At 37.7% G+C, this 18,645-nt stretch overlaps 1 protein-coding gene across 2 annotated transcripts in view; it reads left to right on the forward strand.

Moving 5' to 3' along the window:
* The first annotated feature begins 8,597 nt into the window (after nucleotides 1-8,597).
* Nucleotides 8,598-18,645, forward strand: part of LOC131044445 (soluble inorganic pyrophosphatase PPA1) — a 152,568-nt gene continuing 142,520 nt past the window's right edge. For both annotated transcript variants that reach the window (XR_009105672.2, XM_057977766.2), the window contains exon 1: nucleotides 8,598-8,779. Coding sequence is in view for 1 of the 2 variants with exons in the window: in XM_057977766.2 (XP_057833749.1) it covers nucleotides 8,641-8,779 (139 nt within the window). In the remaining variant the exon portion in view is untranslated. The remainder of the gene's footprint in view (nucleotides 8,780-18,645) is intronic.

Consider the following 18,645-nt stretch of genomic DNA (forward strand, 5'->3'; position numbering starts at 1 on the left):
GAGCAGTTTCTTGCAGACATGGCTGTCGGAGCGCAGAGGATTGGAGCAGTTTCTTGCAAACATGGCTGTCGGAGCGCAGAGGATGGTAGCCTTTGCCAGGTCTCAGGGAGATGCCAGGACAGATGGAGATTTGGAGCAGCTGCTGGGGTTTATGAGGGGCAGGTGCACGACACACTTTGCTCAGTGTTTTGAGTCTAGAGGGTGGCCTACTACGGAGACCTTGCAGATGTTGGAGGATTGGGGCCTTCGGGAGCAGGTTGGCGAGACCAGTAGATAGTCACTGTTGCGGAGGATAGAACAGGTCTTCCATGAGACCTACTATGAGTTGAGTTGGACACAATATATTGCTCAGGGTACCGAGACCCAACACCAGGAGGCCATGTCGGTACGTGAAGAGTTGGCTGCTCGACTCCAGCAGATGGAGGAGTCACATAGGGAGCAATTGGCTCGGGAGAAGGCCTCATGGGATGCAAAACGTGCTACCTTGTGTTGTGACGTTTTCACACATCGCCCCATTGCAAATGGGGACCCATGTTTTTTGCTCATTTTGTTCGTTTTCGCTTTGCTTTTTCTAGGGTTTTGTTAGTTTGTTAGTTGTCTGGATTTAGGGTCAAGCCTTAGGGTTCTAATTACCGTCTTTTCGGACCAAAATCCAGTCGTTTTTGAGGGCTTTTGAGTTTCCTTTTCTAGAATGCAAATTTTGAATGAAATGAATTCGCCAGAATGGTCTAATTTTCAATTGGAATGTTGATGCAGAGCTTAAATTTGTCTAAGTGTTGAAGATGAAATGTGAATTTTTGTCCAATTGAATATTTTTGACCAAATTTTGACTTTTTTGAATTTTGATCCTAGGCATTTCAAATGATTTGTTTTCGCCTTGTGAAGTGATAAAATGTGTAAAATCATGATATTTTGGCCTGTAGGAGCAAAATCGCTCCTGTCCCTCAGTGAAGGACGGGAGCTCGTTTTCAAATATCTTACTATTCCTGCAGGGTCAAGATGAATTTCGAGTTGGAAGTGATGGAGAGAGGCGAGATCTTTCCATTGAATATAAATTGAAGATTTTCATGAACACAGAAATGCCTCCAGGGGAAAAATCGCTCCTGTCCCTCAGTGAAGGACCGGAGCTACAAATCCAATTTTGCTTTGTCCTTGCAAGATTTTAACGTCTTGACGATGTGAGAAGGTCCAAAGAGGTACATTTTATCAAATGAATATAACTTGAAGTGCTGTCGGGGAGATCAACAGGGTAGCAAGTCCGGCTTGAGTGAGGTCCTGATCCTGAAATTTGGCTAAGTCCGGAATGTCCTGATCCTGAAATTTGACTAAGTCTGGAAACTGAAAAACCTCCAAAAACTAGATTTTGCAATATAACTCCTGGAGGTCTGAAACCACTCTCAAACATCCTGAAAGTATATATGGAATATAACTTAAAGTATAAGAAAGAAGAAACATAGAAGGAAATGTCACTTATACTTAAATGTTATATTCCATTAAAATTGTCCTCATCGAGAGTGCGAAAAGTCAAATTTCGCTCGTGTCCTTCTCCAAGGGTCCAGAGCGAAATGCGCTCGTGTCCCTCTCCAAGGGACCAAGGCAAATCGCTCGTGTCCCTCACCAAGGGACCAGAGCGAAAATGCTTAGTTGAGCCATTCCTGACCTTGTTTGGACGAATCGAGACATCAAAGGCATGGTGAAGGACGAAATGAGCATGATAGAACATCCAGACTTGATCAAAAAACAATGAAATGATGAAGTTTTGCCTAGAGGGTCAAATTCGCTCCTGTCCCTCACTGAAGGACCAGAGCGAAGTTCTTCATAAGGTACGTCCTGAACAAAGACCAAGCAAATTTTATGTTCGAAGGCAAGAAAGGAGGTCAATCGAACCCGTTGAAGACAAATTGAAGATTATCAAACGTCAACAAAGGACCAAAATGCTTAAGTTCGCTCCTGTCCCTCAGGAAGGGACCAGAGCGATTTTTGTTGTAGATGATTTTCTCACCAAATTTCAACCGATCTCAAGGCATGATTGAATGAAAGGAGGCATTGCGAATCCGTTGAATATAATTTTCGAAGGTGATGAAGTGAAATGAGGCCCATAAGAGCAAAATCGCTCCTGTCCCTCTCCAAGGGACCAGAGCGATGAGGTACGTCCACTTCATTTTCATATTTTTGGCGCCAAATAAACATTTCAAATTTTCCTTAAATGCCAAAATCGATAAATTTTGAAAATCTTATTAAATTAGCATTTAATATAGCATTGATCATTTATTAATTATTTTGCCTTTATTAAAAATCGAAATTTTACAAATTAAAAAACGTTGGCAAATAATTAATTAAGTTTTTTAATAAAAATTGAGTGGAGCGCTTGATATTTATTTGTTTATTTTACCAAAAGTCGGCCTTTTACTTTATTTTAAATTCGCTTTTAATTACAAAGTCGGCCTAGTAGTAATTAAGGTGTGAGCGCTATAAAGGGAGGGTGAAAGATTTCATTTTTACATCACCTTTTTATCATTCAAATGCGATCAAAGGGAGAAGTGCGAAGTTGTATTCAAAGAGGCGAATTTTATTTCAAAGCAAGGTGGTGCGAACTTGAAGTTTCCATTTGAGCGAAGTTGCCTAGGACGTCAAAGACATATCAAAGATGGCGAAATTGCTAACTTGAAGAGGAGATCACGTCCAAGACTTGAAGGGTGGCGAAGTTGATAAGAAGAACGTTCTTTTGAAGATCACATCAAGACCATCTTATTTCAAATTTTGCCTAGGCGATTTTATTCATTTTGCATTTTAGAGTTAAGCTCTCAAGTAAGGTATGGCAAGATCTCTTGTTTTAATTTCGAATTTTGATTGTCATTGCCTTAATTTTGAATTTTTGAAATTTTGAATTCCTAGCTCAAGAGTCGTTTTTAGGAAATGATTAATAAAGGACTTATCATTAAGTTTCCTAAAAAATTGCTCTCTAATTTATGTTATGTATTGCAAAATCATGTTACTAATTTTGAAATGTTGTGTAGGCGTCAAATGGAGGTCTCTTCAAGGAAAATCAAGCCGGATCAAGGACGGTCTTCGCCAGGACGATCAAGCCAAGACATGGGCGACCTCTTTCAATCCAGCGTTCCAAGGCGAGGTACATCATCATCTTGCACATCAAGGACAAAAGGAGTTAGAACAAGAGTTAATTAAAGATAGCCTCTCAACGACGACATCAAATTGAATATCTAGCAAGCTTCAAGTGTCAGATGAGGTGGCGTCCTAGTCATCATTTCTCCAATCAGTGAAGTCCATCTCAGCATGTCCAGATTCAATGTACTTAACTCATGGAAGGTGGCACAAACTTCGATGTACCTACCCTGGCTATCCATTGGTCGATTTTTCTAAAAGGGACATGTGTCCAAGCAATACAATTTTATCATTGGTCAAGCATTAAATGTTATGTAATGGTTGTAACAAACCCTAATTAGGGTTTTCATTGTAAAATCTTGGCCATTGATCTTGAATTGATCTAAGCCATCAAATTGTATTGTGGGCACTATATAAGCCCAGGCATTTCATTTTGTAAAAAAATAATTTTAGATGATTAGAGAGAGTTGTAAATAGTTGGAAGAGTTAGAATATAGTTGATAGAATAGCAATTAGAGTAGAATAGGGGGACAAGGCAAGAAATTGTTGCCATTGATTGTAAACAAATTCCATTTTCATTGAAGTAATGGTGAAATATGTCGTTTTCTTGCAATTTGCATGGTTTCTTGCAGAGTCTTCAATCTTAGATGGTAGATAATTAGATGAATGGAGGAAATGTGCTTGATTAATGATGAAATTCGTATATCCATACTACTAGCAGTTTGTTGATTGCAGACTTGCCTTGCGTAGTCAACTGGAATCGTTCAGCCTAAGCTCAATTTCAATTTGTCGCCTCTTCATTGATATGCATCAACTTGGATGGTATCTATGCCTGCGGTGATGACTTGAACATCATAAAGCTTCCCTAGAAGATCGCACTAGCCTTGTGTAGATGTTCCATTGATGTCAAAACAAGACCTAGTTAGAGTTTCATCAAAAATCAAATCATTGCTCCTACATTCTTAGTATTAGGATTAGATCCTCTCTTCGCCCTTATCCTTTTTCCATTTTTTTCAAATCTAAGTTAGTAAGAGCCTGTGTCCAGCAAAGCAGATCGGAAGTTCAATGTAAGTCCCCTTGTGATTCCAGCAAATCACATCATACCACTGGAGCTTGTCCACACGTAGAGACCCTACATCAAAGAACCTTGGAGTCTACCTAACTGATCCTTTATGCGAATCTTCAGCAGTTAGAGACTATTTTCTCAAGAGAGGATAAGATACCCTTAGGTATTTTATTCTGTGTTAGGCTGTGTATAAAACACACGTCAACACCTTGCAAGCAGTGTTGGCCGAGGAGAGGTCGGCGAGGGATGCCTTGGGGGCATGGTTGGAGGAAGCCAGGGAGGACAGGACTATGTTAGAGAGCCGCCTGGCTAGTGCCTTAGAGATGGTGGAGCAAAAGGATAAAGAGGTCTTGGAGGCCGTGATGATGGTGAAAACAACTATGGAGCGCCAGATGGTTGCAGAGCAGGACCTGAAGCTGAGGACTGAGCAGGTCTATGAGCTACGGGCACGCTTGGTAGCCGCACCCCGCGCATCGACACCCTCCTCACCAGGGACGCTTCCTCTACCCCATTCTTAGTCTTGATCTCAGTCTTGATTTCTTTTTTTGTTGATCATCCCATTTTGTTTTTAGTTGTTAGGAGACGACCTTGTTTTTGGGGGGGGGATGATGTTGGCGGTAATATTGTACGTACGGGAATAAAAAGTAATAAATTAGGAAGTACTTTGTTAGTAATGTAACTGAGGGTTGGTACTTACGGGTGCGACGGTTGTCCCTCTCACCCCCTCGATACCTTTATATACCATGTGATGTAACTTGTTAGTAGCACGATTATGAATGAAATGGTATCTTTTCTGTTGGCTTAATATTATTGTCTGGTATCTATGGCGTTACTATTTCTTGTTAAGTATTCTGTTTGTATATCTTAAACTGTTCGCCTAGAGGGCAAACAAAGACAGGGGCCACTGTAATTACTAGGTATACATTCATTCATCTCCTTAATATTTGCAATAACATACTATGTACTTTTGGAGCTTGATATTTTTGATCTATTTTTATTAATATGTAATAATTGAGAAACATAAAACTTATATTTTTGAATTTCCTAACATATATAAATTTCCTATAAATATAAATATGTTGTTGTCTCCTGCTGTCCTAGAAATATGGCCTTTTGTACTGCCGTCCTCAAAACATGTTCTGCTGTCCTTTGCCATATCTATACAAAAATGCCATGGAACATAGCTATGAAGTGTTTGTGACAAAAGTGATGTTTAATTTGTTTCAGTTGGCAGGGCATACATTAAACATGTCATTTTCCATCAATCTCAACCTCAGGGAAGTGATTAAGCTATATGTAGGGTTAATGGAAGCATTCTTTTTACTTTGGGAGCAAGCAAAAGGGGCAAAGAGAGCTTACTAATATGACTGCTATACAAAGAAGGAATACAAAAAGGAATAGGTTTGTGAGGTGCTTATGTCTTATAAGAATGAGCAGAGAAGAATACTGGAGATGATTTCAGTATCTTAAATAGATGAGCATACTTATTCTATATGGAAATTTTTTATTGGAATTTATAACCTTACAAAAATGGATCAACAGAATACCGAATTATGCCATTAATACACAAGAAAAAAAGGCTTGTTACAATCATCTCAATATAATCAGCTACAAAAGACTATCATCCTTTTGTTGGAAAGTTGATTGGATGAATTGTCCATCTTCTGATTGCTGTCTTGGTCTATTAATAGAGCATTCTTATACAGTTCTTTCTCTGATGTTTTGAAAGACACAAATATTGGAGGTAGATTCATTTGGTAGAAACAATTTGTTTTCATGATGGGAGAGATTTTTAAAGGCCATGGAATTAGATTAGATGCAATTTTTTAATACAAGTCGGAAATTCTATTAAAAAGGGAAAAATATTTACAGTTTCCATAGTGCTGGTCTAGATAGGGCACCTGGGCATTGACATTCTTCTGAAAATAAGGACTTGCATTCTATTTCAGCAAAGTGTGAATAAGAACTCAAAGATGTATAACCCCAAACAAGGGCTAATACAAGGACCAAATATATGTAATCTGAATGAATTGTCATTGAAGCATGAAGATTTCAGATATGTAACATATTTTATATTCGCTTGATTATTTTGTGAAGACAAAAAATAGAGAATTGTATCTGTGGGCAATTTAGTATATACATTTGATTTCAGATATGTAACATATTTTATATTCGCTTGATTATTTTGTGAAGACAAAAAATAGAGAATTGTATCTGTGGGCAATTTAGTATATACATTTTAAAATGGTATAATGCAGGTAAAATTGTGTAACTCGGCTGGTTTTATGAATGAAAGTATTCATACAAGTGGTGTGACAACATTATTTTACTTACAGATTTTGTTAGGATTGTTATTTAAGTGTTTTGATAAACAAGAATTGTTTGATCCATGTACGAAGTGAGTGACTGGCAACTCACTGATTAGGGTTTAAAAGTATTGTTTGAGTCTATGAAAAGGGGAGCTTAGGATTGTGGGCTCACAATTAAAGAAAATGCCATAAGAGTACACTTGAAATGATAGCTTTGTGAAACCCAAGGAGAGATTAAAAAGGCAATTGGTTGTTTTGGATGATACTAGCAGTATATCATTAGGTCTGAGGAGCCAACGGGAGAAAATATCTGTTATGGGTACCACCATAAACATGCTACCATATAGCATTCTAGGAAAGCCTGTGGAGGAGGATGTTCCCATACAAGCATAAAAAACCATTTAAATTACAGAATTGTCAAAACCAAAAGGAGGGTGTGGTTGATCTGCCTGTTTCCCAACAACCAGATCCAATTCCAATAGGAGGTTAAATAGTGAAATGCAAAGAAAACACAATGGAGCCATGATTCAAGCTCCACATGAAGAGGTGAGCAAGGAATATCTAGTTATTCAGGTGGGCTTTCAGCACATACAATTGCAAACTGACAAACTGGTGCAAGAGGCTCACAAATTGAAAATTTTAGTTCACAGAATAGAATAGGTAGAAACCCTAAGTAAAATGTGTTACTGATTGAAATGAAAAATATTATGTAAAAAAGATTGAGAGAGCACATAGATTCAGATGTATGATAGAAAAAATTCCTTTTGCTCCTAGCTCTCACTTTAAGCTGTGGACACTGAATTACTTTTTCATAATGCAGAAATCAGTTCAGTTGCATGCAGATGAAAGAGTGGCACTGTCTTGAAACTGTGAAAGACATTGTATTGCCTTTTCATTAGAGTGCAGAGATCTGTTCAGTTGTGATACAGGAGAAGGAGCTGATGAAGGGGGCCATGGCCTAATTAAAATGGCCTACAGTACTGGAACAACAGGTTTTAAGGGTGGAGACCAAGAAAGACCACCAATATAAACTTCAGAGCATAACCTGTCATCAAAATCTAAATTCCTCCAGAGAGACTGTTGAGAAGAACAAGGCCTTTGAGGCCCAAAGTGAAAAAAATAAAACAAAATAAGAGGGGATTAGTGGGGGTAATTTGTAGAATACAGAAGGAAATTGATAAATTAAAGGTGACAACCTTCACCTATGGTGAGGATTTCAAGCAATAAATGCCTTTTCAAGATAATATTTTTCTTTTGGAATAGTGGGGCAACGAGGCTGCCATTTCCTTCCTTCTCTCAGATTTCATCATCAGCTTCCTGATAGGCTGTTGGACTGAACATGCTTACAGGTTCTGTACCACAGGACAGTGGGCAACCAGTTGGAGAAGCAGCAGTGACCACAGAAAGACCCTCCAGATCTACAAAGTATATGGCATCTACCCTAGAGTTAAGACTGGCTATTTACTTTGGTAAGGGTGGGCTTTCAATGGGTTCTGTTAGGTTTACTAAAGGTGGCATTCAGATATGTGTCAGGCTGGATTTCCTTTTATTGAATGCTTTCTTAAATGAAGTATTAAGATTAAGTTTCAAAAGTTTATATAAATGATAATTTAAGTTTGATACTCTGCACTAGAAAAGTATCTACATGGGGTTGGAGGTAATTTTAGATTGAGTATATATGTGATGACAATTGTCTCATTATGATCATTGGTTTTAGGAGTCCATATTCTTGTAATATATTTTTGCCCATACTTGTAGTGTGGATAATGGACATGCATAATATACATCAAACAATACAGTTGTTAGATAGTACTCTTTAGCCCTCCAATGGTGTAGTTTATTTTCCTCCAAAGGAAAAATTTATTTATCTGAATTAAGTTAGCACAATGGTACCTCGATGTTAAAAAAACAAATGGATTGTGTAATCCAGCAAAGGATGTGGATAATTGTATTTATTTCTCTTTTCAAAATGCAAGTTTTGCTTTTCCTGTGTTACACTAAAACAAAGATCACTGTCTAAAGTAGTGTTTAAGGCTTGTCATTTATGTTGAGGCTATAAAATTGTTGTCTCATTTATTGTCAAGGAAGCTCATTTATTAACTTGTTTTTGTTCAAACTTTCAAAGTATCTGGTTTTCAAGTCATGGCAGAGAGAACAACTGAAGCTCCAGGTCACCCAATTGCACAGTCGTTCTTTCATCATGCACCTTTGAATGAAAGAATATTATCATCCATGACCTGGAAGTCTGTTGCTGCACACCCCTGGCATGATCTTGAGATAGGTAAGACAATTCGACCATCTAATTGTTAGCTGAGCAAGAATACATGGTTATAGTCACATCACTATTGATCTAGTAAATATGATGCAACTTTTAAAGATTTCTTTCGAGGGAAATATTTAGGGATAGGGCAGTTTGGAAAATATGAAGCATGAAACATATTTCTTTGTATGCATACAAAGTTATAACTCATTCGCAAAACCTGGCAGTTTACTTTGAAATATTCATTAAGTTTTGTTTGATCAATATTTGAAGAAAATTTGATGATACTTGTGTCTGGTTTAGTACATTATCAAATCTATATTCCAAAGTAAAATTCCTATGTGCTTTTGCTTGCATTCATTTTGATAATTGAAACCCTTGATTATGTACAGGGTTCTATGGGTGCCATGTCTTTGTCATGGAGACCAAAGTAATAACATTTAAAAAGTAAATATAAAAGACATCATATATGGTTGATAATTAATGTGTATTACCTTGTTTAACACATGCAAGCGAATCTTAATTGTCTTGAAATAAAATCCTTGTCTGTCATGAACCTTATAATTTTTTTAGAATAGTCCATTATTAGTCATTAATAGTCAATTAGATAATTCACATTGTACATAAATAATAATGATAATGATAAAATAGTATAGCATAACTCCATTATAAGGTGGAAGCACTACTTGCCACAAAAGGGTGGCACACTTCCAAAAGGGCTAGTCTCTAATTGAAATATCCATAAATGAGGATATTCAATATTTCAATGGGGATCTAATTAGGGTTATTTTGCAAGTGATGATTGGCAACGGTGTAGGTGCTAGGACCACTAACATATTAACTAGTTTATCATCCTCATCCTTGCTTTAGCATGATCTAGCTGAGATGGTGATATATGATCCCAGTTAACGTAGTTATAATCTAGGGTACTTTGGCTATAAGTGCATGTTCTATAAGAGGTTACTTGGGTAATATGGAACAAGCTGACACTATGGGATCAACTTTTAGATAATGGATGATCAATCAATTTGGTATTCAGTCACCAAGTATTTTGGCTGCTCAAGGGTGGAAAGTGTAGGATGCAATTTTATCATTAACGTCATGGTGATGTTGAAGTAATTGTATACTTTCTTGTTAGGACATTTGTGCCTTTTTAAAACAGACTGTTCTCAATTATAAGCATATCTTTCTTAGTATGGAGTAAAAAGAAAGAGAAATAAACTTTGAATTGAATACACAAGCAAAAAGTGAGGAACTTGTTACTTAGATACCAAACATGAGCATATTGACAACAGATTCATTTAAACATATGGATGAGGGTATACTTCATTTTAAGGATTGCTCTGAAGAGATTGTGAGTTGTTGCAGTAGAAAATGGAAGGCTATAAAGATTTCACTCTTTCATGCCTTTGTTGTAAATTTGATGATGATACCAATAGAGTCATGGACAAAAGTCAATTGCCATCATTGATTTCTATCATAAAAGTGCACCATACAACAGTCCAAGGGAGCATTGGTCAACTTGAAAAAAACAAACAGAATACTGTTCTCTAGTACAAATATTCATTATACTTTACCAAGTTCAATTTAAGGATGTAAGTTATTTTGAGGTAGAAAGTTAACCTCAATGAATAAATGTCAGAAGGTATCCAATGCAAAGGCTTGCATTCTGTGTCTTTGTAAACCACAAGGGCTTATTCATATGGAGATATAAAGGCCTTAGGGGACTGCTTCTTGATCTCCAACTACACTGAAGGAACTTATTATTTGAGCATAAACAGCCAAAAGAAGGGCATATAACATGAATTAAGTAATACAAAGAAAGTCCAATAACAGGTTTCTGAAGTTGGAAGCCAGAATAGCCATCAAGGTCAGAATTAGTAAATGGGTTTTATTTATCATTATTAGCTTGAGTACTTGACTTGAATCCATATCTTTTTAAATTTAGAAGTATAAATTCTAAAAGTAAATGGTGACATTAAAGAGCATTTATTCCCTATCACATTTTCTTATCGCTATCAACCTTGAATCATGGCATGCAAACAAAGAGCATATGAACAACACCATTATACTATTACATGACATCACCATTTATAGCCTGTACATACTAGTCTGTAATATTTCAAGTTTTTATGCTTGCTGGAAATATTTAGCTGTTGAAACTGTTTTACTTTAAATATACTTCAAATTTGACAGAGATTTTGATTGTGAGAAGTGCTGAAATTAGTGTTCTCAAGTTACTGGAAATCAAATAGTACTGTTTTTGCATGGAACAAAGATTTATTAATTATGAAAATATTCAAATAATAATTTACAAGTAAACAACAATATACATAATAAGGTTTAACTTGGAAATCCTACTATGGGAACACCAGCTGGAACTCTCAAATGCTGAGCTTCCTCTCCTTCCTCTAGCCAAGAGTAGTTGTCAAGAACTATCATAGAGCACATACAATATTCTTCCTATTGATTTATCCACTCAGCTACTTTCTGCAGCAATGAATATTTCTTGTACAACCAACTGAACTGTCATTTCTCACTCTCTCTGGCCCCATATTCCCCTTATGGCTCTTAGAACTATTTTTTTATTGGAAGTGTCCTTTTGTACATAGATGATTTCTGAGTGTCAAGTGAAAAAAAAAATTATATTATGTGCAAACTTTTGTCTTCATGTTTGAAATTACTAATCAGACAAAATTACCGTGGGTATTGAGATGAATCACTATTACACATCCACAACTGCCACTGTCACATGTGAAACTACCTTGGCAATAATTCAACCACCAGCCTGCTATATTAGGCAGTTTTGTCATTGTACCAAATTCTCTCTATTTCAATTATGTTTCTGATGAATTCTCAGTTATTGGACAAATTGTTTCGGTTTTATGGGTCCTTGTGGATCACACACTATATGGTAAAATATGCATAACATGATTGGCCTATGGCTTCTATTGATAGTGTTCGAGCAGCCAAGATCTCTTGCAAAATCAAAAAAACTTCCACAAAATGAATATGCAAATAAAAAATAATTATCATAAATAACATGCAACAACATGTAACATGTAAAAAATTGCAGCAATGTCCATAGATGACCAAAATTAGATCAATGTGCCTAGAGTTCACAACTTAGAACAGTTACTAATAGAAATTTTAAGGAGGAGAGAACCCTAGAATTAAAATAATAGAAGTATATAAGACAAAAAAACACTGTGCTGCTAACAAATAGCAAATAAAGGCAAACAAGAGCCCCAAAAGTATGTGCTAGTGAAGATTGGAAGGGAATCTTATCATTGATCGCTACGAGAGATAATGCTCATTGGGGAGAATCCAAGGTTGGAAGGTCATGGTGGGATAGCCTAGGAGGAATCAAAGCACTTACTCTAGAAACTCCCCTAACATCAAATACTAGAGTAGCTCCCATAGCAGAAAAGTAGCTTGTAATTTGAGTCTACCCTTGTGGTTAGGGGTGGAAGGGTAGGGATGGCATCTGGCTAGTAAGTAGAAAATCCATTAAAGGGAGTGGGGTGTGGCTAGTAAGTATAGGGGAGGATAGGGGTGGGGTGTGGCTAGCAATCTGAGTTTTGAAATATAACGGTCGCAATGAAATAAAGCCGGGTAAGTTCAAGGTGAGATGGCTCGGTCCCTTTAAAATTTGAGAAGTTTGGTAGAATGGAGCCATGAGACTAGAGAATTTGTACGACACTTTGCTAAAAGACGGTATTAATAGATCGAAGTCAAAGATATACCAAGAAACAATGGAAACACCAATATCAATTAACATGATATACTCCACAATGCATGAAGAAGATGTTGAGCCAAGACTAGGAGGACTAATAGGTGAGATTCCTCTTGAAGAAAACATAGAAATATCAGGAGTGGCAGTACCAACAATGAACCCCAGTTAATCAATTGTATGTTCGGATCAACTCCAACTGAGATAAGATTTTGTGATGTTACCAAAATTATACATGACTCTTACTCGATTAGAACACTCGGGTATGTAAGCCATGAAATTGACATAGAAATCAATATACAGAACTAGAATAGAGCAAGAAAGAGGTGGAATGTCTCGAGTCTACCAAGGAAGAAGGAGAAGGGCCAAGGCTGAGAGTAGTGTCGATGGCGCTACCTATTATAATAGTGGAAAGGGATGGATACAATGAAGTGATGATCTAGTATACAAAAGAGAAATGGTTAAAACCATCATTGCTACCCTGTCCTCCTGCTCGAGTGTGGTGAGTTGTGAACAAACCTACCAGATCTCTAGTTATACAATGACAAAGTGTCATATGGAACCAGCAATGAAGAGAAAAATTATTGGATGGTAGCAACATGGAAAAAGGTATGGTGCTAGATAAATTTTTTGACCTTGAATACATTGGAACTTGTTGTGAGAAAGAATGTTTTAAATGGCGAAAAGAGAAAATAGAAAAAATATGATAAGTGAGAAAAATTAAAAACAAAAAAAGGAGAAAATTAATAGAAACTTTTATAATTTATTAAAGTGTCAAAAAGGGAGAAAAATTAAAATAAAGATTTTTGAGAAGAAGAAAAGCGAAAAAGAAAGAAGGAAAGAAAAACAAAGTATGTAAGGTTCCCTATTGGGATATTCCTATATTTTGGCCCAAGCACCTTGTAAATGCACAGGTCTGCTGTTTATATCAATCTAATCTGCTGCCTACACTCAGATATATGTATGTGTATGAAAATCCTTTCTATTCCATCAGGTCTAATTCTCTAGTTATTGATTTAATTTTTTAAGTTGCCGAGTTTTTTGCCGAGTACTAGCCGATTTTTGTTTTCAGGCCTTGCCGAGTTTTTGCTAATGGCGAGTAGTTCAACTATGGTTAGCTATCAATTACTACCTTGAAGAGGTTGTAACCAAAATAGAAGTAACTTTTTTTTTAATACTTTTATATTTTAATTTATTATTATTATTTATTAATAGATCTGTAGTATCCCTTGACTAACCTGACCTCAAGTTGCTGATTAAATCCTCAAGGAATATTGTCGAACACTTTCCATACAATGTCTGAACTTGCTGTTATGAGTTTCTGTTTGTATCGTTTCGGTCTTGTATGCTGCAATTGATGTTTCTGAATGCCTCTAACCATGAAAGATTGACTAACAATGTCCTAGAAATGATATGCCAAGTGATTTTGACTTTTAACATGCATATAAGTGACTAAAAATAATAACTACAATTGCTTGACAAATCATCAAACACTTGGCATGCAAACTAGAAATTATATGGCAGCAGCATAATGAAGTCTTTTATTAATTATTCTCACACCAAATATTTACAAAGATATAGCATGTAATTCCCAAAACTTATGACAGCAAAATTAGAGAACCTGGTATGTAAAATGCCTGCTGCAAATGATGGTCTCCACTCTACAATGTATATAAGTGCCAATTAAACACGTCCCTGTTGTAGCTGTATATAATCTGCCAATTAAATGCTTGATTTCCTGATGTATAATGGCAACCAATATGAATCTCCAAGACTGCTGTAGATATACCTTCCAATCCTTCAAACCCTAGATGAATGATTTCCTGATGTATAATGGAAACCAATATGAATCTCCAAGACTACTGTAGATATACCTTCCAATCCTTCAAACCCTAGATGAAATCTCCCATATGTTAGCACAAATTGGACTTCTGGATGAAGCCCACAATCAAGCAATAATCTCAACTGGTATCTCACAGCCTCAAAATTGCACAAACACTGAAGGGTCTTCGTTCTCCAAGGTTGGAAATGACTGAAACCCTTGTGTATTTCTACACACAACTCTCATATCAAAATGCACAAGTTTATAATCTTCAAGAATGAAACAACATTTGCTTTTTGAGTCCTTTTATAACCTCAATCTCCTTAATAGCATTTAAATCTACTTTCAAATCCACTTTAGGGTGTGCATAATAACTTTATTTAATATCCTCATAAATGGGCGCCCAAGACTTGAATTATTAGATGCACATTAATATCATTTAAAATGATATTTTATATTTATCTTTTGACTTTATCAAATGCATCAATAAATAGGCCTCAAATATTAAAAATGATTAATTGCACTTTAAGTCACTTAATTGAGGGTCATGGCTCCATTGCACATAAAGTGACTTTAATAACTTTATAATATGCCTTAAATGATTAATTGTTAATAAAGTATTACTTTATTAATAATTAAAATTTAAAATAACATAACTCCATAAATACTCATTATTTCTCGATCCCGTTTGAACCAGAGAGTCAACCACTGCATCCACTGTGCATCCATCCACCTTACTAAAACTAGTAAGGATCCCTCTCAATCATCCACTGGCTTACTATAAATACATTATCAATACTCATTATGCTTTCATAATTGAAAATTCATTGTCAATATGCCAACACTTGTCTTCATGTAGTTCATTGTTTCTTTTTGGTTGGAGGATATTTTGATAGTCTTCCATTACTATTATGACCTACAACTCTGCTTCTTTATGCACTACAAAGTTTTGGGTGTTTGTGAAACTCATTACCAAGCTGTTATTCATATTTCTGAGTGCTTTTGGCTATGATTCAGACCTGTTTACGTTTCATCAGTGAATTCCAATATTGCAGACTTGCAACCATGTTTTTACGCACTACCAAGTTCTAAGTGTTTGTGAAATTTATTTCCAGGCTGCTGTTCATTATTTCTAAGTGCTTTGGGAAGTGATTCAGACATGTTACCCATCATATGAGTGAAAATTCAGTATTACAGACCTATAATAAATTTAAAAAATGTTTTTTTGAGCATTTGAGTCTCTCTTGTTTTTTAAAATGTGTTGGGAAAAAGGGGACGGCTGGCTGTCCCCGGGGCGGTTAGGGGACGTCTGGATTGGAGATGGGGGGGCGTCCCCTTTGAGAATTACTGTCGTCCCCAAGTTTCTAGGATGTTTCCCACAGATTTTGCAATTTTGGGGACGGCAGGGGAAAATCCCCAAGTCCCCGAAACGTCCCCGGTACGGGGATGGGGGATTTTAGCCCAGGGACACATCCCCGAGTAACATAGCTTTTCTTTCCACACAACATATTTTGGGAGTGCGACTTGATTTCTCCGTATGACTAACAAAGGTAGATATCATATGACCTTTTCAAAGACACATCATAGGAGTTCAAACTCATGCATGACATCAATCTTGTATCAACATTTCATCCATATGGCTTTCACCTTCTAGCATCGCATGACCTTCAATCTCATTCTTGGAAAAGTCACCCTCTAGTTTACAATCCTATTTCCCTATACAACCTGTTTCTGTACGACATGTAAATTGTAGTGCTCTAGTCATTCCTAGTGTATAGACTCCATATTGTTGTGTACAACATGGGCAAACTTCACTCATGGTACAACCTCTTATCGATTCCATCATACGACTTACTCAACGTACGATACAAAAGGAGACCAGTGACCTATGTAGTACGACAGTGGCTAGGAAGCCTTGGTAATTTCCAGTAAGGTCCAGTGTTGAAGGATTGGTAGTCAGTGTTCAGATTGGTCGTCAGTGATTGGTCGCTAGTCTTCGGATTGGCCCGCCTAGGGGATTCAGCCATCAAGCTTTAGTCGGAGCCATGGGATTCAGTGCCTAGTTGGAGGCTTGAGTGCCCAATTGAAGGCCCTGTATATAGAACTGTCGGAGCCTATGCCGCCTCTCGATTGGCTTCAGTGCCTAGTTGAAGGCTTCAGTGCCCAGTTGGGGTTAGTAGTCGGAGCCGTGGGATTCAGTCTATCGTTGGTTGAAGCTGTAGTCGGAGCCGTGGGCCCTATATATAGAACTATTGGATCTGCCATGGGCTTTAGCGTTCAGTCGTAGGCTCGAACTGTCGGAGCCGTGGGCCCGAACTGCTCCTTAAAATAGTAGGGGTTGTAGGATTCAGTCTATAGTCATAGGCCCTATATATATATGCCGGAATTGCCGTGGGCTTCCGGGATTGTATGGCCTAAGCCTCATACTATAACTGGTTATTCTAATTGTTTTCAAAGGAAGTATTATAAATTTAAATCTTGGTGGGCAAAGTCATCAATTTTAGTCAGGAGTATGGATTTGTGTAACAATAAGGGGAAGAAACCTTACAAGCCTCGAATCACAACGCGAACAACAAGGCAAAGGGCGATGATATTTCTACATTGGATTGAATTTCCTAGAACAACCTCATCGAAAGTGAGTGTTGTAGTTGGTGGCAAACTACACATGATGACCATTTACTAAAGGTTGCACTTTGCCATGCTTAGGTTGATAAAGCGACACAACTCCCATTTTTCAATTTGAGGGACTTCGAGCAGTACTTGCAAGCAATGGTTGTGCAGTATAATAGGGTGATTCGCAAGTCCACCATTGATTACAGGGAATGATAGGTTACTATTGCCATTTTATGACACCCTTGGTCCATCAGTGAGAACTAATCAGAGATATGTTCTATGTACCAGCGCTGCCCCAATTGATCAAAGAGGAAACAATGGAATCATGAGGTGTGAAGTGTTGTCTTGTCAGAAGTTCCTAAATCTTCCCTTCCTTGACCTTTGAACTCCGGAACCCCGAAGTTCCCAAGTCTTCCCTTCCTTGACTCCAGAACTCCGAAACCCCGAAGTTCCTAAGTCTTGCCTTTCCTTGACCCCAGAATTCCGGAACCCCAAAGTTCCTAAGTCTTCGCTTCCTTGACTCTGGAACCCCAAAGTTCCTAATTCTTCCCTTCCTTGACTCCGGAACTCCGGAACCCTGAAGTTCCTAAGTCTTCCCTTCCTTGACCCCAGAGTGCGAAGTCTTCCCTTCCTTGACCTCGGAATTCCAGAACACCGAAGTTCCTAAGTTTTCCCTTCCTTGACCCCAGAACTTTGGAACCCCAAAGTTGCTAAGTCTTCCCTTCCTTGACCCCGAAACCGGAACTCCGAAACCCCAAAGTTCCTAAGTCTTCCATTCTTTGACCCCTGAACTCCAGAACCCCGAAGTTCCTAAGACTTGCCTTTCCTTGACCCTGGAACTGTGGAACCCCGAGGTTCCCAAGTCCCTATGTCCTTGCCCTTCCCTTCTTCGGAATCTCGGAATCCTAGAATCCCGAAGTCGCCAAGTCCTTGCCCTTCCCTTCTTCGGAATCCCGAAATCCCAAGCCTTAGTCTTCCTGTTGTGAGGTATACACACATCGTCCCATTGCAACTGGGGACCCCCACTTTTCGCTTTCTAGGGTTAGTCCTTTTTGCTCAGTCCTAGGTTGTCTTAGGGTCTTAGCTATTAATCTTTCCATTGAAGGGATAACATTTCTTGAGTAGCTAGAGAATTCATCAATTTAGGTGGAAAGGGATTGAATGAGGAGTCTTCCCTAGGGTCACTTTTGAAGATTAATTGGACAAGGACATCGAAGTGATTTAGGAATTGGAAGTTTAGATGAGTAAAGTATTGGCAATGGGAGAGATTGAATGAACTGTCAACATAGAGTCATGTCCCTTGCTGGAGAAAACTTGCCTTAGACACGTCCTTGGCCTCAAGATTATAGCAAATTCCTTACTTGAGCCTTCTTGAAGGGTAAAAGTTAACATGTTTTCGTGAAGATTTGGGATATGATCTAGTGGAGTGAAGGAAAGTGAAGGATTGACTTCAAGGCTGTTTGAGATCATGTACCTCTCTAAGGACTTAGGGCAAAATTTTGCATTTAGCTCCCATACCTTGCCAAGGGTCAAGAGCGAACTTTGTCTTTAGGTCCCGTCCTCCCAAAGGTCATAGAGCGAATTTTTTTTAAAGCCTGTCCATAGGAAGGTCACAAAGCGAAAATTCCATTTTAGGGTCTATCCTTGGAGAGGACACAAAGCGAGTTCACCTCTTGGACCTGTCCTTGCAAAGGACGGTGAGCGAAATTTTCCATTTTG

This window comes from Cryptomeria japonica, chromosome 1 (genome assembly GCF_030272615.1).
Source record: "Cryptomeria japonica chromosome 1, Sugi_1.0, whole genome shotgun sequence".
In the NCBI taxonomy this organism is placed as follows: domain Eukaryota; kingdom Viridiplantae; phylum Streptophyta; class Pinopsida; order Cupressales; family Cupressaceae; genus Cryptomeria; species Cryptomeria japonica.